This window comes from Acinonyx jubatus, chromosome D1 (assembly GCF_027475565.1).
Source record: "Acinonyx jubatus isolate Ajub_Pintada_27869175 chromosome D1, VMU_Ajub_asm_v1.0, whole genome shotgun sequence".
Lineage (NCBI taxonomy): Eukaryota > Metazoa > Chordata > Mammalia > Carnivora > Felidae > Acinonyx > Acinonyx jubatus.
The window spans coordinates 67,803,624-67,825,801 of NC_069390.1; the positions used below are offsets into that span (position 1 = coordinate 67,803,624).

The following is a 22,178-nucleotide window of genomic DNA, read 5'->3' on the forward strand; positions in this document are numbered from 1 at the left end:
CCTGCTTGGAACTCATCCACTAAAGCTTTGTATGCCTGGGCTATGTATGTGCTGGGCTACCTTCCCAACATGAATCAAAATCCTTTTTTCGAGGTTTAGATCAAGAACAACAATTCAGGGAAGAGATCTCTTACCACAATGAATTACTTCCATCCTTTCCAAGTGAGCTAGACAATCCACACCACAATTTACTAACTGGCTTATGTTGCTTTAGAGATGCTCTTCTCCTCAGGTGGCCTGTAAACATCTCAAGGTCACAGGCCCTGAATAAACTATCTTAATCCATTTGGATCTTCCATGTACTTAATGGTGTCCAACCACAAAGACAGTTAATGCTTGTTGAATCAATGCTTGTTGAACCTAATCAGAAGACAGCCTTGAAGTGGTCTCTCTGGTAGGTACCCGGAGATACTATGCTCACCACTATGGGAGACACAGAGAAGAACAAAACACATAATTTCCCTCCTGGACCTTGTAGTTCAGGACAGGAGCTCATATGATGAATGACATGAAGTTGGAGAAGTCCATCGTCCTCTACCCATGTTACTTTTTGTTCTTTTGGGTTTTTTACCTGTTCCCCTCCAGTAACCTTTGGACAATGTTGAGGCCTCAGTGGGGCACCCCGCTGGAGCCCTGTTTCCACCTGCAGTATCACAGACCTGAAATCTTCTTGATCTATTCTTTCCCATCCTTCTCCCATTCACATAAAACCTATCCTTCCTAAGTTTCAAGTGCTATGGTTTTAGGAAATTCTGGTTTAAGATTAGTCTCTAAGAAATCAGTTCATCAATAAAGTTTTCAATGTTACCTTTCCAGGGCACACAGAAAATTTGAGGGGACTCCTATAGGTGCAATGAGCCGACCCAAGGACATGACTATGATCACGGATTTTAGGGGTTTGCCTGCTGGTGGTGGAGTTCTTTCCTGGCAAGGCAGAAATCCCCTTTTCTTTGAGAAATTCTACAACAATGACCCTTTATTCTTTCTCTAGTCCAGAAGCTTTCAAAATATTTACACTGTCTGCAGCATCTCTTAAGAAGCCACTTCTGGACTAAACTTCTGGACTAAACTTAGTGTGAGCAAACACAAGCTTTAGTGCATTTTACAGGTTAATGAGAGATCAAGGTTATTTGAGGAAAGGTCTACTCAACTCCTGCCTGTATGTACGTATTTCCTTCTCAGTAAGGAAATTCTCCCGCCCCTATTCTTTTGATCACCATGGCTGGGATTGCCAGAGACAAAGGAGGAAAAGGACAGAGTCAGATAAAAAAGAAACAAAAATCAGTTTGTTTAAATTGCCAGGGAAATCTGCCTTTGGCTAAAGGAAGTCAAACCCAGAACATCCTGTTCAAGTTACTAAGGCTCATTTACTTCCAGCTTGAGCAGAAAACTATAATCTTTGCATTTGTGTGGGGTGGCTCAATCTTTTCCACCTTCACTCTCAACCCCTACACCTAAACTTCTGGATGGCTGAGGTGTTCCTTTGTCCTCCCCAAACAGCAGTCTACTCCTTCTGGATGCTAAAGTCCCAAGTGGGTCATGTGCAGTTAAATACAAACTCATTTTTTCTTTTTTGGTATGTAAATGTTCAAACTTCCTCTAAGAAAGAAAAAGCCAATTCCCTCAGGGACTGAAAGCAAAGTAGTTCAGAAAGGAGAATAAATGCTCCTTCTTCTCTCCTCTAGATCAATCTGCTCCAGAGCGTTTCAACGATGTGGGATCCAGACACAATTTAACTTGTTCCATGTGACATTCATGTAAAATAATAACTGAACAACTATTAAAGTCCTTCATGCTTTGGAAGGACTCCTTGCGCCACCTTCCTTAGATCTATTCCAGCACCAATTCCCCAGCACGGAACAACCCATGAAAAACCCTGGACTGCCCGGCTGGTCTGCCTGGGAAGATGCCCATGCGTGAGTCAGAGCTCTCAGCAAAATGACACTTTTGCAGATAAGCCTGCAAGCTTTTTCTTGTCAGAAAATGAAAAGTATGTGTTTTCGTCGACTTTTACATTTTCCTCCCTTGAATGCCAGAAACTTTAGAGGCAAATTTATAGCCACGGTGCTCTAATCGGCTCAAAAATTATAGACTATAAGGGTTGGATTTAGAAGGAGCCCTTGAGATCACCTAATAAAATTCTCTTGTTTTATAGATGAGCACAGTGAGGCCCAGGAAGGAGGAGACTTGGTGACAGTCACACTGCTCAAACTGGGACCAGAGCCTAGGTCTCATGACTCCCAGGTTTTGCTACTAACGTACACTGGGGCCTGGCAGTATCCATTCCTTCTGCTTCCTTCAGATGGCCTCCACTTAGTTTTCAGTGAGCAACTTTTTACCAGCTCCTAATCCAGTGGTTTTCAAATCGTGGTCCCTGCCCCAGCAGCATCAGGGTACCCTGAATCTGTGTTTTGCCAAGCCTCCGGGTAATCCCAATGCACGCTAAGTCTGAGATGCCCTACCTTAACCTGTTTGCCCCACCCACCGGATTAAGAAGGAGATCAGGGCACTAATCGGATCCATCTAATTTCACAGCCCTTTTTCAGCTTGGCTCTTCCTGTTACCTAAGGCAGAGGTCCACTTAATTTACCTCTGGGGAAAGAGTTTATTGGAAATTTGGAACTGGGGTGGAAAGCCAGGGACTGGCACTCGCTCTGCCTGCTTCTTCCTCTCGCTGCCACCTATCCAGTTCTCCTCTTTCCACAGATCTGTTCGTTAACTTTCCTCTCTTCCTTCTGTTTCTTCATAGCCGACATCTGCTTTTGTTGTACCACGACCCGACTCTGAACTCTAAACTATAGCATCCCTTCTGCCTTAATTTCTCTTCCTAACTGCAAAATTCTTCCTATGTAACTTTTCCCATTTTTCGGTTTACACTCCTGAAAAGGACTCCAACAGACCCAGCACATCTTTTGAGTCAGTTCACACTGGTCCCATGCTTACCCCAAAATGCTTCATCACCTTTGGTCTGATGCTTTTTCCTGTCTAATCAACTACTGACATAAGATAAGTGTACAGTTTGGATGGGGTTTTGGGGGGGCGACTTCCGTGCAGTGCTAAAAGCTTCAGGAGGAAATTGGGGGAGGGGGAAGGAAGCATACATGGGTGACTCTTTCTGACCTCCCCCTCCACTAATCCTGGGAATGAGACATGAGGGAACTTGGCAATGGGTTTAATAGTTAGGCTTACCGAGGGTTGGATCGGAGATGGAAGTTCTGTTATATTATCATGATCCTAATCTTCAGTGTACTGCCAGGCCAGGGTGGCCTGGAAAATATGGACTGCTGGTTATCAACTCCCCAGAAGTCACAGAAGATCCAAGCTGGAGGAACTATAGAGATCACGAAGCTCCGTGATTTGTGGCCCTGGGCTGCCACTAGAATCCCTGGGAGCTTTTGAGAAATGAAAGCTGTGTGGGCCCCACCTTGGGGATTCTGACTTAAAGCTCCCAGATGCTTCTAATGCACAGCTGTCACTGAGAACTACGGGTCTAACTTGACCCTCATAATTTTACAGCTGGCGAAACAGGCTCGGCTATATAATGTGACTGTGGCTCACTTAAAGATCTCATTCCTACCTTGGTTATAGAGTTTGGGTTATTAGATCCTAAGTGGTTAGAGCTGGAAAAGATCACAGAAGCCACACAGTTCAACCCTACACTTCCACGTGAGACTAAGGAGCTTAGTGACTTGCCCACAGAGTCAGCCAGGAAGGAGGTGGCCAAAGCTACAAACCATGTCTCATGACCCCTCATTCCTCTGTGCACAATACCAAGGCAGAGGACCAAGGATGCCAGATGAGAAGCTAAGCAGGCCCAGCCGCAGACCTCACTCTTGCTCTGCTCCAGGGAACCTTTGCACAGCACAGCTGGAACAGCTTGGCAGAGAAACCCGACGTAACTGGGTGTGGAATGGGCTCAACCAAAGGAATTGGTACCTTGGGGCCTTGAGGATGGGGAAGAGGCAGCTGGTTTGGTGATGCTAATCTTCACTTTCTGCCTGCCTTCCAATCATGCTGGGAGTACGGGTGCCTGTTCCTGATCAACTGACAGCTGGGCTGGAGTCCAGACTGTGATGTGCTCAAATGCTGTGCCCTGGGTGTCAGGGGGCTTCTGACACTTGCTGAGATCGGGTTGTCTTTGTTTCCCAGAGTGGCTTTAAGTCAAGATGTTGGCGTCCATTGGTCCTGTGTATGGCTAGAAATGGCTTCGGTTGGCATTTGGGAAGCAGAGGCATGAACCCTGGGGGCCCTTGTGTACGTGGGTAGAGGCGATGGAAGTGGTGGTGATGGCTGAAGATAAAAAGGTTCCAATGTAAAAACAGAAACAAATAAAAGAGAAAATAAAAAGCATTTATGGCTCCAACAGCAAAGACAAAAACCAAATGAGGCAACGGCTTGACATAATGAGTGACAATCAGGAAAGCCCAAAGAGGTGAGTATGAGCCTCAACCACATCTTTCTGGGGGGCTGGGGTGAGGGAGAAGAAGCGATGAAAAAGCAATGTCCCTTTATGCTTGTGAGGAACCTTACAGTGGATAAAGCACTTTCACACACACGTAGCTCATCCGATCTTTACAACAACCCCAAGAGGCGGACAGTTCCCGTGGTCCAGACTGGGGACAGGAGCAGCCGGGCTCCAAGGCCACATGGTTCACAGGGGAGCTGACCCATTCCCTCTGGACTCCAGCCCCAGTGCTCTGTCTGCCATGGTACAGTGTGTGTGTGTGTGTGTGTGTGTGTGTGTGTGTGTGTCCCTCATGTGTGCAGACCATTCATGCAAGGGAGCTTCCATGAAGACATGCATGCAAATGCTTATCTCTGAGGTGTCATGTTCACAGGGCCACAAGAAGCTCACCTGTGAGCTCAGGAGAAACACAGGTGTCTTAGACAAGTTAGCCTTAATTTTCCTCTGGTAAAGTAACAAGCTCCTTTTGGGGTTGTGTAGGGATAAAGTACCCGAAGTGTCTAGCCTAGGGCCCACCATGAGCAGTGTAAGCATTCAATAAATGGTAGCAGTTACTGTCCTGCATACATGTTACTGGCCTGTGTGCAGGACCCCACCTGCCTGCAGATAAGAAAGACAACAGCCTGGCTCAGAGCCAAGGGCTGCTGGCTTTGTCCAAATCCAAACCTGACTTCAGGTATCTTCTACAGGATCTCGACCACCAGTGAAGCCAAGGCCCACTTCCTACCCTCACCTCTCCCTCCACATCTTCCCCTTACCTGCTAACAGGTTTGCTAGTTAGGCACAAGTATGGATCTTTTCAGGTCTGTATCACACAACAGAGGAATGGGGGCACTTCAGAGGGCCAAGATGCCCTCAGCTGGTTTACCCTTCAGACTCTTGGGTAGGGTGACTCAGAGTCAGATGACAGACCCTGAGGGTGGTGTCTTGAGCAGGTCACAGCTGCTAAGCACCTGCTAGGGCTGGGCCTTTTACACATGGAATCTCACTGAATCCTCGTAAGCAGCCACATGAACAAGCATCATTCCCATTTTACACATGAGAAGACTGTGTGTGTGGGGGGGGGGGGTCGCTAAATGGTCATAAGTCATCAAAAGCTGGGATTCAAGGCCAAGTCTTCCTGCTTCAAAGTCTGCTCCTTCTACTACCCATAACCCAGCCCTCACCGCCCATGTGGATGGGATCCCACACAGAGGCTGGGAAATGTCAGGGTTACAGGCATGTGCATATCTGTTAGATCCCAAGACGATGAAGGTGAAGACAAGGTTGGTCAAGATGGAGGTGCCTAGGGAAGGGAGGGTATTCTCCCACACTGGACAGCAGCCTACACCATACTGGCTTTCCCCTCATAGCCCCTCCTTAGCTGAGTTGCATCTTGGACTCCTGCCTGGCCTCACCCTGGGCTTGCACATGTTAATGACATTCAAGGCCATTCCTTCAAGCCAGGCTATCCAGTATCTATGGCCCATGGAGAAGCACTCACGGGAGGTACAAAGGGTGAGGCAGGAAGGGGCAGAGGAGGCTCCACAGAATCCAGAACCTGCAGCTGTGTTTATCCACCCAGGGATACTCAGGTGCCCCAGAGATAGTCTAGCATCTCTCTCAAGGCTGTGAGGCGATGCAGAGCCCGAGGCACTTTGGAAGTTCCATTTTAGCATCAGCTGGACCTAATTAGCTTTGGAGGGGGACAGGCCCTTTCACAGAGGACTCCATTGTTTCTGGGAACCTGGCAGGAATGTTTATCATTTCAGAAACTGAGAAGGAGCTGGCTCTCTCCCTCCTGGCCTTGGGGCTGTCCTCCCTTCAGATGCTAATCCATAAAGCCATTCCAAGCCAGGCCTCAGATGAAGCTCAGGGCTGGGGTGGAGCCCAAACTCCCATTTCCTTCAGGAGCAAGGCAGGTGTGGAATCAACACCTGGAAAGCAGCCAAATGGAAACCTGGTGCAACAGCTCAGACTGTCACATGTCAAGTAGCTTAATTGGGTAATCATCTGAAGAAGGGTTTGTGCAAAACATATGCGGGAAGTCTGTACCAAGAGTGTGAGGGAAGAATCCAAGAACACAGTTCAGTCTGCCCACACCTGCCTCAGCCCCACAGAGCCTCAGGCTCAGGACCTAGCTGGATCATTCTCTCCCAGGAGAGGCTCAGGAAAAGGTTATGTAGCAATCCCCACCAAAGAGTCCTGAGCAATCAAGCATTCCTGGAGCTGCAAGGGCACCCATCCCTAAATGCCCACCAAATAAATGTGCACAGTCCCAAACCACAGCAGGCAGTGTAGTGCGGTGGTTACCTGTCCACGTTCTAGTTCAGACTGCGTGGGTCTGAGTTCTGGCTTTGCTGGTTATGAGCTGTGTGATTTGGGACAAGTTATTTCTCTGTGTCTCAGTGTTCCCATCTACAAATGGGATGGCAGTAGTAACTACCTCTTAGGGGATTGTGAGAACCAAATAAGTTAATATGCAAAGATTTTAGGATGTGCCTGACCTTCAGCAAACAGTTATGCATTACTATGATGCTTTTTTCCTGTTCCAGTTCAACTGCACATCTTGGGCTGGGACCATGGCACTCTTCTTTTCCCCACTGTGTGTCCAGCTTCTGTAGTACCCTGACGGCCCTCACTCAGGGCTGGCCTGGTTCTCTGGGCTCAAGTGGTTGGCAGAGCCTTGTTTCCACCCATATGAACCCCCACTCTGCCACCATGCCCCTCTCCATTGCTGAGCCATTGGAGAACTGCCAATGGGGCCTGGGTCCAAGTGGACACAGCTCTCCCTGTGACTCCAAACACCTTGTGTCGTGGGAAGGAGACCAAGCTCGTTCCTCTTTTGGGGCAGAGCCACTGGCCAATTCTCCTACCCCTCTAGGGTAGGAGGGGTCCTCTAGGGTAGGACCACCGTGGGGTCCTAGAGGACTTGCATTCTAGCAAGGGAGAGAAGGGTGTGCCTGGATCACTGTAAACAAATGCTTTTTGTCTCAATTCTTTGCTTTCATCTTTTACAGCCCAGCTCAAATGTCATCTCTTTGGTGTGGCTTTCCCTGACTCTGGTAGCCAGAATTCTAACTACCAGTTAGATCTTACACAAGTTCCTTTCCTCTGGCCACCTCAGTTTCCTCATCTGTGAAATGGAGGTACTGTTCCCAGACTAACCTGACAGGACATTGGGAGGATCCATTATGAGCCAATGGATGTAAAAGCCTATCTCCCCTCCCCTGACCCTCCTTGCCAGGCACAGGAGGTGGGGCGATACCCAAGTGAGCTGACCACCCAGGTGTCTACAAAACCTATAATACCAAGCCCTTTCCTGGAATGGCCATTCCCTTCTTCTTTACCCACAGAATTCCTATCCAACCTTCAGGGACCAGCTCAAATATCATCTCTTCTGTGAAGCATTCCTACCACCTCCAGGGAAAAGAAATTTCTCTCTCCCATGGACTCCTGTAATTCTCTGTCTCTATTAAATCTCTTATTTTTTAAACTTTTATTATATTTAACTTATATCATTATTGCCTGGCCCTTCACTGTGCTTGAGGTCAAGAACCATATTTTGTTCTTTGGGGGGTAATTTCACAGCATGTAACATGATGCCCAGCACCTAGTAGTTGCTCCATCAGTGATGAGGGAAACAAAGGGAAGAGAAATGCAGTTCAAATTAAATTCCCTTATTATAGCCTGCAGCCCACTGATAGATGCACTGATAGATGCAGCGTGTAACGCTCCCCAAGAAGCTTATGGCTGCCTTAATGCCTTAATGTTTACACTTCCTTAAAAACTAAAAGCAACCTTATCTTGACAATAGCTAAATCTTTAGGGTCCTATGAGACCTTGCTTCCAGCATCCAGAAATTCCTTGGAGACTTATGTTACTATACCTCCCCTCCTTGCACAAACTTGAGAGTGTATAATCAGTGGTTCCTCACAACCCTAGTGCAGCTCTTTCTGCCCACAGGTCCTGTCCCCGTGCTTTAGTAAAATCACCTTTTTGCACCAAAGACATCTCAAGAATTTTCTTGGCCATTTGCCCATGAACCCTACTTCAAATTCCATCAATAAGTGTTCGTTAACTCAAGTTCAGTTTTGTGTGTTCCCTGGATTCTAAAGTGGGTTCTGGAGGCAAAGTCTACCTTAAGAACCTGTTGTATGTGCAGGATCCTGATCCTAGTAACTGGTTCATCCGGAACCAACAACCAAATCTACAATCTAGGTTGTAGCCTAGGAGTGGGATAGCCTTGCATTTCCACAGGACCTCAGTGGCCAGCCAGTGCAGGCAGTGAGCCATGTCATAAGGGCTGAAGGACTTCAGGAAACAGTAGGTTCTGGAAGAGTCCAATTGTGTCTGTAGTTAAACGTGTGAGTTCATTAAATGTTCAATGACTCAATTTTCTTTTTAAAAATGTAAAAGTGTGTATGTATGACTCTACATGTAGCAATTTTTCCTTCCTCCTACAACAGTCACTGAAGACAAATAAACACTCACATGTATGACAGATACCTAATCCACACATCACATTTTACCCTCACAATGACTAGTTGATATAGGTAGTATTATTACCTTCATTTTACAAATGTGGAAATTAAGGCTGAGAGAGGATAAGGAAATTGCCCAAGGTCAAGGAGACTAAAAGTCAGGGCTGACAGCAAAGACGCAGCTCTTTCTAGTCAGTACACAATGCTACTTTCCCATCAGAGTGTCAGGTGCTTGCCAAGTACTGGTCTAGTATATGCAAATGGATCTGACGTATTGACTAACGCCTCAAGAAATTTGTGTTCTGGTAGAGGGGGCTGATATACAAATAATTAAAAACATGAAGCACAAAAAATGTAACTATGGAATGGAACTACGTGTAATGAATTGAGGGGGAGGCAGAGGAAGGAGTGAGCAGTTCAGCCCTGGTGGATCAGGGAGGGCAGAGAAGCTGACTCTTGGGTGACCTTGAAGGCTAGCAACAATTCTGATGGACAGAGAACAAGGAAAGAAGAGAATGCAGATGTCTGAGGCAGAGAGGAACACATGTGCAAAGGCACAGAGGATTAGAGCACCAGACGTACTTGGACATGAGGAATAGATCAGTGTAGCCAGAGCATGGGATTTCTGAGCTGGAGCTGGGCTGTGATAAGCTTACTTTCATCAAAGTGCTGGACTTGTTTCTTTAAGACTTGGAGGCTGCTGATGGCCTTGGAGGAGGGAAATGAGCTGACCTGCACTCTGCAGGAGGGAGGACCTGGGAGGATCATTTCTGAGTAGGAACTGGCAGGTAAACAGGGTCCTACATCCTTTAGAAATGTTCTACCAGCTCCCAAGGTCGCTGCCACTACTGGTTTCAGAATGAGAGTAAGAGAAAAGGAGTCTCTTTCCTCTTGAAAAAGGCAGGTTGAAGACCACTGCTACAGGGTCTGGGTGCAGTCCCCCCATAGGACTGCAGAAGAATGGCTCCTTTTTTTTTTTTTTAAGTTTATTTACTTTGTTTTTAGAGAGACAGAGACAGTGAGTGAGTGGGGAGGGGGAAGAGAGAGAGAGAAAATCCTGAGCACATTCCACGCTCAGCACAGCGCCTGAGGCAGGGCTCAATCCCACGAACCATGAGATCATGACCCGAGCCCAAAATCAGGAGTCGAACGTTTAACTGACTGAGCCATTCAGACACCCCATGGCTGCTCTGAGTGATGAGGTCAGGTCTGCTTCAACAGCTGGACCCCACCCCCACCGCAAGAAGTGAGATGTGACACACTGCCCCTTGGCCAAAGGTGACAGTGGGGCCAGAAGAGGAAGAGAACCGGCATCAGGGCCTCCACGTGCTCAGGTGGCAGGCTCATCCCAAATGCTGGCTTCACAACTGGAAGAATGTTTTTCCAAATCAACAAAAGATGTTCTAGATCCATGATTACATGCTCCTCATATACCAAAGGATTTATAAACACAGATTTATAAATTCTATGCAAACATAAATTACACATCAGTGCACAGCACACTGTATCTTAACATATTCTAACACAGACTAAAACAGTGTTCCATTACATATAATAAACCCAAGCCAGTCTTTTATCAGCAGTGCTAGAAATATGTATTGATAATAACCAGGCACCTTGCACTGAGGATCTTTGGAAAACACTCATTTTTCCTTTTTTATACATTTTTAAAAATATATATTCTGAACTCATCATGAAAAAAAAAACCACAAGCAATCTTTTTAGAAAGACTGCCCTCTAAATTCTTTGGCTCTGAAAGAAACTGTAGTGCCAAATTTTTGTCTAATAAAATGACATTTTAAGTGGAATCTGGGTCAAGCCCAAATGAAGGAATACTGCTTCTTTGAGTCAGCAAAAGAATTCAGTCTTTGGTATCCAACACTCCATTATTCATTGGTCCGAACTGGCAAGAGAGCCGTCGGCACTGTGGAGATGACAAGAGAGGGGGTAGGTGGTAAGTAGATAATGAGAGAAAAACAATCTGAAATACCTTTCAGGCCAACTTTGAACAACATGTTGCGCATTTATCATTGGGAGGTGGAGGGGCTCTGTTATTCCCTTGCTAGACCCTCTCTCAGCTCATTTCTCTGGGCGTGGGGTAATTTCCTGAGCAAGAGCTTAAGATCAAATGTCTTGTCGAGCCTTTGGCTCAACCAGGAATAGCCTCCAGAGTCCCATTAAGCAAGGCCAGAGGGAAGAATAGATTCCCCAACATGAGACGGCCCCTCCCTGAGCCCACGCCCCAGGATGGCTCACCGGGGCCTGCGGAAGGTCAGGCCATAGTGCTGACAGGCCAGTCCCACGGTGGGGGTGTACACGATGGGCATGAATTTCTCCACGTCTGACGTCAGCACTCGGTAGAAGAGCTTCTCGTTCCGGTCCTGGAGTGTCATGAGAATGATGTACCTTGGAAAGGGAGACGAGAATCACACTGGTCACATGAGCACCATAGTGGCATTGCAGAGGTCCCTTGATGCAAAGACCCAGGGCTCCCGCTCAGCTACTTACAATGGCACGTTCATGGGCAAATCACTATCTCCCCTAAGCATGGGTCTCATTTCTTGTAAAATGTGGAGGATATTGTCTGCCTTATAGTACTTATCATTATTCATGGCATAGACACTATTCTAAATATTTTACATTAACTCATTTAAAACCCCCAAAGACTTGTGAGGTAGGTCCTATAATTGTGGCTGTTTTAGAGATAAGGAGGGTAAGGCACAGAGAAATGAAATAGATTTGAACTTAAGCAATCTGACTCCAGAATCACAACCATGATGCAAGATGGTTAGTTATGTTATTACTGTGTGGACATTACTGAATGAAAAAATAATAGGGGCGCTTAGGTGGCTCAGTCAGTTAAGCTCCTTGACTTTCGCTCAGGTCATGATCTCGCCAGTCAGAGTTCAAGCCCCTCATCAGGCTCTGTGCTGACAGTTCAGAGGCTGGAGCCTGTTTCAGATTCTGTGTCTCCCTTTCACTCTCTGCCCCTCCCCCATTCGTGCTGTCTCTATTTCTCTCTCTCTCTCAAAAATAAACATTAAAAAAATTTAAAAAAGAAAAAAAATAATATACTGGAGGTGGCATAGAGTTGAGGAAAATACAGAATACACCAGAGCTGGACTTTCCCACTACAAAGGGCTGGTCCCTGTCACAAGCAGAGCTCCCCGAGTGGCTGAGTACCACTTGACCTCAGGAGGTGTGCTCCAAAAAAATCTCTTTCTCACCTATTCCCTGAAGCCTGAAATCAGTAACCCAGGAAAAAAGCCTTTCATTCAGAGTCCTGAAAACGCAAAAACCCTGGGGGAAAAAAACCCAAGGGTTGAAATTCAAGGTGAGGTGTTGGTGACTACTGATATCACACCCGTTCTGGACAACAGTGTAGGAGAGTATGGAGGCACTTGAGCCCTGGCATGCAATGGGGTGGGAGAGAGGTACCCAGAGGGGAATGATCCCTGGGCATGGTATCAGGGTCCTGGGTTTGAACCCCAATTCTGCTGTTAACTAGCATTGTGACTCTGGGGAAGTCATGTGACTTCCTGGGGCCTCAGCCTCTTCCCTACCAAAGGCCCTGGTCTAGAACTAAAAACAGTGTTTTAGAAGGAAGGGAGGATTTCCGCTTGCGTAGCCAGGATCTCAGCTCGTTACTAGTGTTCTGAGCTCATTCCCTTACTCAGTAGCCATTTGCACTCATCTCTTCCCAGTTCCGCATCCAGTGATGTCAAGTTGATAACTTGAAATCGGTCATGGTTGGGAGTATTTATATCATGGAAATTGGCCAATGCTATAAATCAGGGTTCTCCTCATGCCCCAGAACCAATTACTATAAATTTACCAGCATACCATTACCCTTACTGAAAAGAAGCCAGGGAGCTTCCTTAGCATTTCCCTGAGCGCCTGCTGACATAAGGGACTCTGGGAATGAGTGGGTCAGAGGAGTCAACAGACCATCAGGAACAAGCCCTGTAGAGCAGCCAGTATCAGGCACGTCCCCTGCTCCCTGAGCCTGGCATGTCTTCCCAGGCATATGAGTAAAGTCTATCTAGCTGAAAAAAACTGGGGACAGGGAAGGATTTAGGACTTTTAACTCTTAGGAAAAAGGATTTCACATTAGACTTTAATTCTTTGTAAATTTAACAAACGGGGGAAGTTCAGATTGTTCAAAGTTAGAGCATGTGTAATGCTGTTGGTTGGATTAATCTTGTACTTTCTGGTTTGGTCTTCAGGGTGACATAGTTAGACTACTGAGTGGAATAAACAAGAAGGAAAGAATATTTGACCTGGGCTGCAGTATGGCCTTGGAGCTAATGGGAGTGATACCCATAGAGTTTACCTGTTCCGGAATAGAGGGAAGGGGGGAAGCAGAGCTTTCATTATTCACTACAATTTAGAAAACATGGACTCTATGGGGGAAGCATGGGAAGACAGGTGCAGGATCTGACATCCTGCTGAGGGGGACAGCCACACCATCAATGACCCAAAGTCTTGGCCATTAAGCTCTACAGATATATGGGGGGGTCTCTTATCTTCTCCCCAAATTTCTGCCGGAGCCCAGCAAGGCGCCATATTTATTTTTGCACGCTTTTGCACAGTGCCTATTGTTGTAAGTTACAGTTACTATGTAACTATTCTGAGCACATTACAAATACTAATGCATTTAAGCCTTATCATAACCCTATGAGTTAGATACCACTGGTATGGTACAGATGAGCAATGAACCAGAGGGGCTGAGTAAGTTTTGCTGTTAAGTGATAGAGTGAGGATTTGAAGTCAGTCTAATACTAGAGTCTAGTCTTATAGCCACTGAGCTCTAATGCCTCTTAGCTATGGCACAGCAGAGCAATTAAGAGCAGACTCTGGAGCGAACTGTGTTCAAATCCTGGCTGTACCAATTCACAGCCATGTGACGTGGGAGGTCACCACCTTCTTTAGTAAAAACTGACAAAGCTGACCCTGTGATCCCTCATTTGGCTCTTCGTGTAGTATCCCCACTGGGAGAACCCAGAGGGGAGGCAGGGTTATTAATGGCTCTAACATATGACATCTGAGGTCCCTTCGGAGGTGTCATTGTGCACTTCCCCTCTTCTCCCACACATTCCCCTTACCGTATGAACCTGGGCCATGTACCACCCTTCTCCCCCTTGCTCCCCTTCTCCCTGTTGAGTGAAATGCCTTCCATGAACCCCAGTGCCATCTGCTGAAGTCCCATCAGTGCTTCTCTGGCTGACTCAGATACCATCACTTCCCAGAGGCCCAACCAGATTCCACTGGTTGGACGTCAGTCTCCCTTCCCAGTTCTCCCAAGACATGTCTACGGTGCCTCTATCATAACAAGCTCTGTCCCTCAGGGAGACCACCATCCTGTGGAAGACAGGGCTGGGTCTGGGATGTCTCAGGGCTCTCAGCCTTTCCCTGCTGCAGAGAACCAAGAGAACCTTGTATGGGCCACAAGAAACAGCTCAGCCTGTGGCTCGAGTAGAGAGAGCAAATCTAGGCACTGACTTGTCCAGGTCGCTCTGCTGCCGCTCGTAGTATCTCATGATCCGGAGAAGCTGGACGTCCTGGCTCAGGAAGCAGGGGGGAATCAGGCCGTGGATTCCAAGCTGCAGCCTTTCTTCAAGTGTAAAGGCCATCCCCTGGGAAGAACAAGAAAGAAACACACACACATGAAGGGATGTGTGTAAAACTACAGAACAGAAAGGTTCCATCCACAGACAGGCAAAAGTCACTGATTCAACAGTGGGCCCTGCATTTGAATCCCACCTCTGCCATTTAAATGACGGGCAATCTTGTGCCAAGTACTTGGATTCTTCTGAGTTTCAGATTCTTCCTGGAAGAATGAGGAAAATATCTACGTGGTCAGTTTTTTTGGTTAGTTTTTTTTTTTAAATGTGTTTTATTTTTTAGAACAATTTTGGATTTACAGAAAAAAATGAGAAGGTAGTACAGAGAGTTCCCATATATCCCCTCAGCCAATTTCTATTATTAATATCGTCTATCACTTCAGTACATTTGTTAGAGCTAAAGAACCTATAGTGACACATTATTATGAAGCAAACGCCATAGTTTATTCAGGCTTCCTTGAGGTTTTTTTTGTTTTAGAGAGCAAATGAGCAGGGAAGAGGGGCGGGAGGTGGGGCAGAGAGAGCATCTTAAGTAGGCACCATGCTCAACGTGGAGGCTGACGCAGGGCTCAATCCCACAACCCTTGGATCATGACCTGAGTTGGAATCAAGACTCAGGCGCTCAACCAACTGAGCCACAGGTGCCCCATAGCCTTCCTTAGTTTTTACCTATGGCCCTTTCTGTTGTTCTTTTTGCAGGATCCCACACTACATCTAGTGATCATGTGTCCTTAGGCTCCTCTGTCTGACAGTTTATCAGACCTTCCTTGTTTTTGATGACTGAGAGTTTTGAGGAGTACTGGTCATGTATTTTATACAATACCCTTCTATGGAAGATGTCTGATTTTTTTCATGACTCTACTGGGATTATGGGTTTTTAGAAGGAAGACACAAAGTGCCATTTTACACATCAGATCAAGATACATACTGTCAACACGATTTATCACTGTTGATATCAACCTTGATCGCGACCCTGATCACCTGGCTGGGTAGTGCTTGTCAGGGTTCTCCACCGTAAAGTGACTCTTTTTTTGGAATCTTCTGCATGCAAGATTTGTCTCTTCTCCCCATTTATTTATTCAATCATTTATTTATATTAGAATGGACTCATGGGTACTTATTTTATACTTTGGGTTATAATCCAATATTTATTTTGTTGCTCAAATTGTTCCAGCTTTGGCCATTAGGAACTCTTTCAGATGGCTCCTGTGTCCCTTTGACATATTCCCCTAATTCCTTCCTCCTCACTCCCTCTTTCTCTTCCTTCCTTCCTCTCTTTCTCTTTCTCTCTCTTCCTTCCTTCCTTCTTTTTCTTTTCTTCTCTTTCTCTCACTTTCTTCCTGCCTCCCTCCCTCCATCTCTTTCTCTCTCTCTTTCTTTCATCTACTTCTTACTTTCTGGCACAAGATGATCTAGGATCACCTTTTATGTTATAGCCTGCTCCGGTCCTAGAATCAGCCATTGATTCAAGGAAACCTAATTCCTTCTTTGAAACATGGCATTGGAAACCACTACTCAATACATGTGCTACTTACTACTGGGGTTTTATTGTTTCTAGTCCCTCTCAGCTGAAAGAGCAAGGAAATGAATCTATATTAAGCTAAACATAACTTCATAGTAATATCTCTAATCCATTACTGCATGGATCATTCTAGCCTCATCACTTTGCTAATCTGTAAATTCTTACTGCACCAGTGAGAGACTAAGCTCCCACCACCTGCCACCCATGTACTTAATTACTCAATTCCAGTATACACATTTGGTATCAAAATTGTTAACCCATGCCACCATGGGAAACAACTTAATACACTAGATTATAGTGCTTATAAGCTGTTACTTTTGCCTTTAGTCTTCCAAACTTCACTTACTTCCACAGCTACTTAGGTCAGCACTTTTCCTTCCACTCCTTCACTGAGGTTGTATCATACATTTATGTATGATGTAACACAGTTGTATTCTCATGGTACAGTGTGCATTTGATCCAGTAGCCTATTAAATGATTTGGAAAAAAAATCTGGATACATTAAGATCCATTCTTTGTACTGTAAAGTTGTAGGAGTTTTGACAAATGCATAAGGTCTTGAATCCAACATTATGGCATCATGCAAAATAGTCTCACAGCTCTAAATATCTATCCCATGTGCTTTACCTATTCATCCCTCCCTTCCTCCCCCTGGACCTCTGGCAACTACTGATTTTTTGGCTGTCTGTAGTTTTATCTTTCCCAGAATGTCATACAACTGGAATCACACAGTATGTAGCCTTTCCAGATTGGCTAATTTCACTTAGCCAGAAGCACGTAAGGTTCATCCATCTATTTCTGCGGCTTCCTAACTCATTTCTTCTCATCATGGGAGGACATTCCATGGTCTGGCTGTCCCCTAGTTTCTCCGTTTATCTATTCATCTTGGTTGCTTCCAGTTTTTGGTGAATATAAATAAAGTTGCTATAAATATTCATGTGCAGGTTTTTGGGCAGACATAAGTTTTCAAATCAATCGAGTAAATACGTAGGAGTGCAAGTGCTAGATCATATGGTAAGGCTATGTTTAGCTTTTTACACAAACTGCCAAACTGTTTTCTAAAGTGGCTGTGCTATTTTGCATTCCCACCGCAGCAATGGAGTTTCTATTGCTCCACATCCTTTCTAGCATTTGGTACTGCCAGTTTTTTAAATTTTAGTCATTGTAATAGAACTGTAATGGCATATTATTGTAGTTTTAATCTGTAACTCTCTATTGACATATTAATGGTGAGCATTTTTTCATATGCTTATTTTCCGTCTGTGTACCTTTTTTGGTGAGGTATCTGCTCAGATTTTTGCCCATTTTTTTGCTTGTTTTCCTTAATGTTAAGTTTGAACAATTCTTTGATCTACGTTTCAATGTAACCCATATCAAAACTCAAATGGCCTCTTTTGCAGAAATAGAAAAGTCAATCCTCAAATTCATATGCAATAGCAAGGGGCCCTGGACAAACAAAACCATTATTTAATTTAATTTAATTTATTTTTTAATATGAAATTTATTGTCATATCGATTTCCATACCCAGTGCTCATCCCAACAGGTGCCCTCCTCAATATCCATCACCCACCCTCCCCTCCCTCCCACCCCCCATCAACCCTCAGTTGATTCTCAGGTTTTAAGAGTCTCTTATGGTTTGGCTCTTTCCCTCTCTAACCTTTTTTTTTTTCCCCTTCCCCTCCCTCCATGGTCTTCTGTTAAGTTTCTCAGGATCCACATAAGAGTGAAAACATATGGTATCTGTCTTTCTCTGTATGGCTTATTTCACTTAGCATAACACTCTCCAGTTCCATCCACATTGCTACAAATGGCCACATTTCATACTTTCTCATTGCCAACTAGTATTCCTTATGTAAACCACAACTTCTTTATCCATTCATCAGTTGATGGACATTTAGGCTCTTTCCATAATTTGGCTATTGTTGAAAGTGCTGCTATAAACATTGGGGTACAAGTGCCCCTATGCATCAGCACTCCTGTTATCCCTTGGGTAAATTCCTAGCAGTGCTATTGCTGAGTAATAGGGTAGATCTGTTTTTAATTTTTTTAGGAACCTCCATGCTCTTTTCCAGAGTGGCTGTGCCAGTTTGCATTCCCATCAACAGTGCAAGAGGGTTCCTGTTTCTCCACATCCTCTCCACCATCTATAGTCTCCTGATTTGTTCATTTTAGCCACTCTAACTGGTATGAGGTGATATCTCAATGTGGTTTTGATTTGTATTTCCCTGATGAGGAGTGATGTTGAGCATCTTTTCATGTGCCTGTTGGCCATCTGGATGTCTTCTTTAGAGAAGTATCTATTCATGTCTTCTGCCCATTTTTTCACTGGATTATTTGTTTTTTGGGTATTGAGTTTGGTGAGTTCTTTATACTCACCAAAGTATAAAGCCCTTTATCTGATATGTTATTTGCAAATATCTTTTCCCATTCCATCGGCTGCCTTTTAGTTTTGTTGATTGTTTCCTTTGCTGTGTAGAAGCTTTTTATCTTCGTGAGGTCCCAATAGTTCATTTTTGCTTTTAATTCCCTTGTCTTTGGAGATGTGTCAAGTAAGAAATTGCTGGACAACAACATGCAGAAGAATGAAACTAGAGCACTTTCTTACACCATTCACAAAAATAAACTCAAAATGGATGAAGGACTTATATGTGAGACAGGAAACAAAACCATTATTTTAAGTTTATTTATTTAATTATTTATTTATTTATTTATTTTGAAAGAGAGAGAGAGAATGTGTGTGCATGGATGGGGGAGGGGCAAAGAGAGGAGAGAGACAATCCCAAGCAGGCCCCGTACTGTCAGTACAGAGCCTGACCCGGGGCTCTGTACTTATGAACCATGAAGTCATAATCTGAGCAGAAATCAAGAGTTGAGTGCTTAACTGACTGAGCCGCCCAGGTGCTTCCAAAAACCATTTTTAAAAAAGAAGATTTTAAAATGTAACACAAAGCTACAATAATCAAAACAGGGTACTAGCCTAAGGATAGATAAATAGATCAACAGAATAGAATCAAGAGTTCAGAAATAAACTCATACATTTACGGCAAATTGCTTTTTGACAAGAATGCTGAGTCCATTCAATGGGGGAAAGAACAGTCTCTTAAAGAGATGTGCTGGGATAACTGGATTTCCACATGCAAAAGAATAAAGTTGGATCCCTACCTCATACTCAATACAAAAATTAACAAAAAGTGGATCAATAACCTAAGTATAAGAGCTAAAATCATAAAACTCTTGGAAGAAAACACAGGGGTAAACCTTCATGACCTTGGATATAGCTATGAGTTCTTCGATGTGATACTAAAAGCACCAGAAACAAAGGAAAAATTAAGTAAATAGACTTCATTTGAAAACTTTTGTGCAAAAAGGACACTATTAAGAAAGTGAAAAGATAACTTAGAGAATGGGAGAAATATTTGGAAATAACATAAGGCATTTAATATCTAGAATCTATAAATAATTGCTATAACAGAACCAACAAAAAACAACCCAATTGAAAAATGGGAAAATAAATAACTTGAATATACATTGCTCCAAAGAAGATACATAAATGGCCAATAACACATGAAAAACAGTCAGCATCATTAATTATTAGGAAAATACAAATCAAAACTACAATGAAATACCATTTCATACCCACTAGGATGGCTGTAATAACAACAGTAAATGACAAGTGTTGATGAGGCTGTGGAAAAATTAAAACCCTCATACACTGCTGGTACGAATGGAAAGTGTTGCAGCCTCTATGGAAAAATAGTTTAGCAGTTCCTCAAAGCTAAACATAGAATTACCAGATGACCCCAGCAACTCATACCCAGATATATACCCAAAGGAATGGAAAACAAGGACTTGAATAGACACTTGTACACCAACATCCAATGCAGCATTATTCACAGTAGCTGAAAGGTGGAATCAACCCAACGTATGAGGAGATAAACAAAATGTATACAGGAACAATGAAGATTTAGTCAAGTGTAAAAAGGAATGAAGTTCTGATACATGCTGCTACATGGGTGAACCCTGAAAATGACATGCTAAATGAAATAAGCGAGGTATGGAAGGACAAATACAGGATTCCACTTACATGAAATGTCAAAATAGGCAAATTCACAGAGACAGCGTAGATTAAGATTACTAAGGGCTGAGGGGGTAAGTTATTGCTTAAGGGTTACAGAATTTCTGTTTGGGATATGATGAAAAACTTTGGAAATGGACAGTGGTGACGGTTGGACAACTTTGTGAATACACTTGATGCCACTTAATTGTACACTTAAGAATGGTTAAAATGGCAAATTTTGTTATACTTTACCACAACTTTAAAAAAGAATTAATAACATATTATACCCTAAACCATTAAGATGTACACTTTACATGGGTGAATTATAACTCAAAAAGCTGTCTTAAAAGAATTCTTTGTGTGTTTTGGATCCAAATCTTGTATCAGACATGTATTTTATAACTATGTCTCTGAGTATGTGGCTGGTCTTTTCATTCTCTTACCAGAGTCTTTCACAAACAAGCTTTTTCTGGTTTGGGCGCGGGCAGGGAGATGGGGAACAAGTGGGACGGCACGGAATCTGCTCCCTGGCCTGTTAAGCCCTCTGGAGACAGCGTCTGCTGGCCGAAGTTCAGGGATTGTTCTCTAAGGGACACTGGGAGACACGGGGACCACAGCTGCCCTACCTTTATCCCAACATGATAGAGTGCCACCCACAGTGTGAAGAAGACCTTTTCTGTGTAGAGCTCGGGCGGCACAGCCTAGAAGCTCCTGGCTTTCTCATGAAGGGTCCTGGGAGTGACGACAGTAGCGAGCTCCTGAGTGGCTGCCACGGGTGGAGGACATCAACAAGGAAGGGAGCAGAATCTCCACGGGGGTTTTGTAGGGGACTGAGAGCAGTTTTTAATTAATTAATTTAGTTAATTGCTTATTCTGTCAGTGTGGCCGCCATCGTATCCGAGGCTGATGGCACCTGGAGCAACTCTGGTTAAGCCCTGCATCCACAATGAGCCCCAGGTATCGCAATGTTCCTCCCACAAGTGGGGAAGGCTGTGCGTGGTAAGCGAGAGCTAGATTGTTCCCAGGGCAGTCTAGCTGCCCTCAGAGCCCCTGAACACCAGAGCTCCCCGCATTGCCCTGCCAGCTGAAAAATACCTCCTCTACTATGATTATTACAAGCTCTGTTAGAGAGAGTTCAGTAATGACGGAGATGCAAGCCCGCATGCTGATCGTCCACACATTAGGATTGTTGCCATCATCAGCTCCAAGAAAGGGGGTCTCATAAATACCCAATCTTACCTTATCCTTACAACCACACTGTGCGGAGGTTTTACAACCTCTACTAGATGAGGTTCTACAACCTTTCTAGAGGAGATGGCTAACCAAGAGAGGTTATATCATGCTCTGGAAGTTGCCCAGCTGTGGCCTGTATTTCATTACTTCTTAACCAGGATGCATCTTACAATCAGTGAGCACATTTGGTGCCAATCATTTCTTCATGATTTCATTGACTAGCGGCAAGTGACAGAACCAAGATGTGATCACAGGCTTCATGCGTTGCCATTACCATATTTCCCTACCAGGGCCTTGGTGGACAGGCCTCAGAAAATGTGAGTTGGGATACAGGTGGTGGCAGAGAAGTGGAAAGAAAGAAAGAAAAATAAAGAAGTGAATAAAAGTTAGACTCCTTGGTTACTCTCAATTTTCTCTTTGTTTTTGTTTTGTAATCTCTAAAACCATGAATACTGGGCTCCTCCAGTGTTTTTAAAAAGCAATAAAGACATCTCAGCTTAGTGAAAATCCTGAAGAGTTGTTCCCCCCTCTCCGATGTGCTGGAGGTATAAGAAAGTTCTCTCCTAAGATAGGCTCCACTGTGTTTGAAAGTATGACTCACAAAGAATTCTCAAAGTACTGTTCACACATAAAATTCCACACTTTTTCTTCATCAAAGCCCAAAGTCACCAGTTCATAAATCCCCTGTGCTGGCCACCGGCTTTGCAAGCTGGTGCAACACTGAGGTCCCCGATCATTTTGCAGGAAACCGCCCACCCTGGACACTGAGCACTTCCACCAAACACCATTAGGCAGGAGACTGTTCACTGGCTT

The 22,178-nt window shown here is 44.5% G+C and overlaps 1 protein-coding gene across 3 annotated transcripts in view; it reads right to left on the reverse strand.

Annotated features, from left to right (window-relative positions):
- ME3 (malic enzyme 3) overlaps positions 1 to 22,178 on the reverse strand; it is a 186,347-nt gene that overhangs the window by 87,415 nt on the left and 76,754 nt on the right. For all 3 annotated transcript variants that reach the window (XM_027039987.2, XM_027039985.2, XM_027039988.2), the window contains 2 exons: positions 14,431 to 14,564; positions 11,185 to 11,334 (listed from right to left, as the gene is read on the reverse strand). In XM_027039987.2, the coding sequence (XP_026895788.1) occupies positions 11,185 to 11,334; positions 14,431 to 14,564 (284 nt within the window). The remainder of the gene's footprint in view (positions 1 to 11,184; positions 11,335 to 14,430; positions 14,565 to 22,178) is intronic.